At 37.0% G+C, this 2846-nt stretch overlaps 1 gene segment (V, D, J or C); it reads left to right on the forward strand.

The window, feature by feature from the left end:
• The first annotated feature begins 972 nt into the window (after positions 1-972).
• The window catches only part of LOC126495807 (Ig kappa chain V-IV region S107B-like), a 21983-nt gene continuing 20109 nt past the window's right edge, over positions 973-2846 (forward strand). The window contains 2 exon segments of the V gene segment in view: positions 973-1067; positions 1234-1656. Coding sequence covers positions 1019-1067; positions 1234-1656 — 472 coding nt within the window.

The raw sequence follows: 2846 nt of genomic DNA on the forward strand, positions 1-2846 counted from the left end.
GTGCACATTATTCTTCCTAATGTCTCTAACTACTTAGAGGAAAGAACAGTTCCATTCTTTAGTTTTCAGCAAAATAATTTTTTCTAAGTACACTAGTATTCAGCATTGACCACTGTTAATGCTCCTTTACCACTCCTTTGCAAAATGGATGATACACAACACTCTCTTCATTTTGGCCATGTTATCAGAACAGAGCATAACTAACACATTTTCTATCCATGTAATATCACCATACTTAGAAGTATAATAACTCTCATACTAGAAAGCCAGAAGTGCCTAAGTTCTTGATCCATGTGGCCCCAGAAAGATCTCCATGGCTTTGCTTACAATGTATAGAGTTGTCATGACACTGATCATAGACACAATTAGTCCAGTGAACCTGGATATCCAGCAAGTCCGGGGTCTTCAGAAGAGTTGAAAAAGCCTCTACCAGGGCTGCCATCTAGAAACAGTCTTTCCTGGTTCAGCATGATTCTTTTTCTCTGTTAATTTGTTGTATCCATAATACCAGATCTGTTTGAAGGGAAATGAGTTAAGATTGGATGTGTGAACAAGGTCTCAGCTGAGGAGCTTCAAGGAAAATAGAGAAATGTATACTTTGTCTAAATTTTCTCTGAGCACATTTAAACAATCATCCTCAATACCCCATTATCATGGGGAAAATATGCCTACAACTTCTAACTAGCACTTTCCTTGCTTAGAGGACCAAATTAAACGAGACTTCACAGAAACACTCTGGCAATACTCATAATCATAACTCTCTACCACAAAGAAAAGAAACAATACAGAAATGTCCTTCTTTTTCAATGTATCCATAAAAAAGCAGACACTGTTCTGAATTGCACAGGATTACCTTATATAAAGGACTACATTCATGTATAAAGCCAAAAACTGCCTAAGCCATATCTTGTTATTTGCATATATCAACCTCAGAAACCACAAGTGTCTCACAGTTGCTTTAAAGTAATGTGCTTTTCCGAAGACTAGAAGTAGCCCAAGCTTGAGAGTGGAAAAGACAATGGAGTTTTGGGTGAAGATTTTCAGCTTTGTTCTGATCACTGTCACAGGTAAGACAGACTCTAGTTCAGAATGGAGCTTTCTCTGGAGAAGTTTAAGTTTAAGATAAACTACTTGTCATTTTGTTTCTTCTAAATGTTGGATAGCGTCAAATTATTTGTGTATCTCTATGCCTACTAAGCTCTAACTCTCTTTTCTTCTTTTTCCTGATAATAGCATCCTGGGGACAAGTTGTGCTCACCCAATCTCCAGAATCCATGGCTGCATCTCAAGGGGAGGAGGTCACCATCTCTTGCATCTCAAGTGTAGGCACCAGTTACTTGCATTGGTACCAACAGAAGCCAAAAGCTTCCCCTAAACTCCTAATTTATGAAGTATCCAAACTGGCTTCTGGAGTCCCTGCTCGCTTTAGTGGCAGGAGGTCTGGGAGTTCTTACTCTCTCACAATCAGCAGCATGCAGGCTGAAGATGCTGCCACTTACTACTGCCAGCAGGGAACTAGTTTCCCATTCACACAGTGTTACAGACAGGAACAAAAACCCTTTATCGAACTAATTAATGTTCAGCTGCTTCCTCCTAGAGATGAAATATGTCCAAGGGTTTTAGTGATGTGTTGCAGAATGTCTCAGATTTTCTTCAGTGAGGTTTTTTATATCATATGTATGTGCACATACACACACACATACATATACACCTTTTCCTAATTTTAACATTTCTTGTATTGAAACTTTTCATGCAAATATGGTAGGAACAATATCAATCATACACTTGGGGATGAAAAGGATCAACTGCACTTTAAACTCAAATCTTTGCAGCTCTGGTTTAGAAAGAGTGGGTTGACAGACCTATCAGGCAGTCTGCTGGACATGTGAACCAGGTGTACTTTGAACTTCATTGTCAACCATATAAATATTATACATATTTAAGCCAGGTCTCCAAGTCGCATGAATTACAAAAGGCTGTCAGTTTGATAATCCCAAAGTAAACAGCATTTGGAAACTCAGAGAAGTTGTAGTGTAGATCATTTATCTGACTCAATCTTAATTCTTGACCCTGATCAAAATTAGAGACACATTATATGGACTACTTAGTTTTCCACATTGAGAAAGACAGTGTTAATTATCACATTCCTTTGTATAACTTTATAGTGTCCAGTTTGATGTGAACTTATGTGAGCCCATGTCAGTTTATTGTGCTGGTGTCAGTACATATCATTAGTCAATGAACAAAGAGAATTTTTCACACTAGAAATTCCAGTGTCCTATATATAGTTAATTAGTGCAAATTTTTCATTTATCCCAAGTCTCCATTACACATATTTGGGCTGTGAGATCTTTCTGTTTCTCACAAGTACCCAAAGTTCCAAGTTATATCCGATATTTATTGGAACATAGTTCCTCAGCATAGTTCAGATTCCTTTGAAAAGTATCTATTTTAATCAAAATCAAGAATAAACAAATCAAGGGCAAAGACTGGAGTGACTCATTAAAATAATGGATTGTATTCTTGCTATTGTAATGCAAAGAAATAACTGTAATACTGTGCTACTTAGTCTTGTCTGCTCTACATACACATCAAATAAATAACTTGAAGTGCCCACAAAGAGGAAGTTAAAGCTAATAACTCTGAAAGAAGGAACTAGATTCTTTAAAAGGAGAGAAAAAAAACAGACTAGGAATGAGTTCTCAAAACACTACCTATAAACAATTTAGATGAAATTGTCTTGATTGCACATAATCTCAATATCCCAGGGCTGTTCTTTAATAAAAAATGTCATTTCTTTAGTGTGTATGTGTGTGTGTGTGTGTGTGTGTGTGTGTGTGTGTGTG

The sequence above is a fragment of the Alexandromys fortis genome, unplaced genomic scaffold, assembly GCF_014885135.2.
Source record: "Alexandromys fortis isolate MF-2015 unplaced genomic scaffold, M_Fortis_MF-2015_v1.1 scaffold_505, whole genome shotgun sequence".
NCBI classification, from domain to species: Eukaryota; Metazoa; Chordata; class Mammalia; order Rodentia; family Cricetidae; genus Alexandromys; species Alexandromys fortis.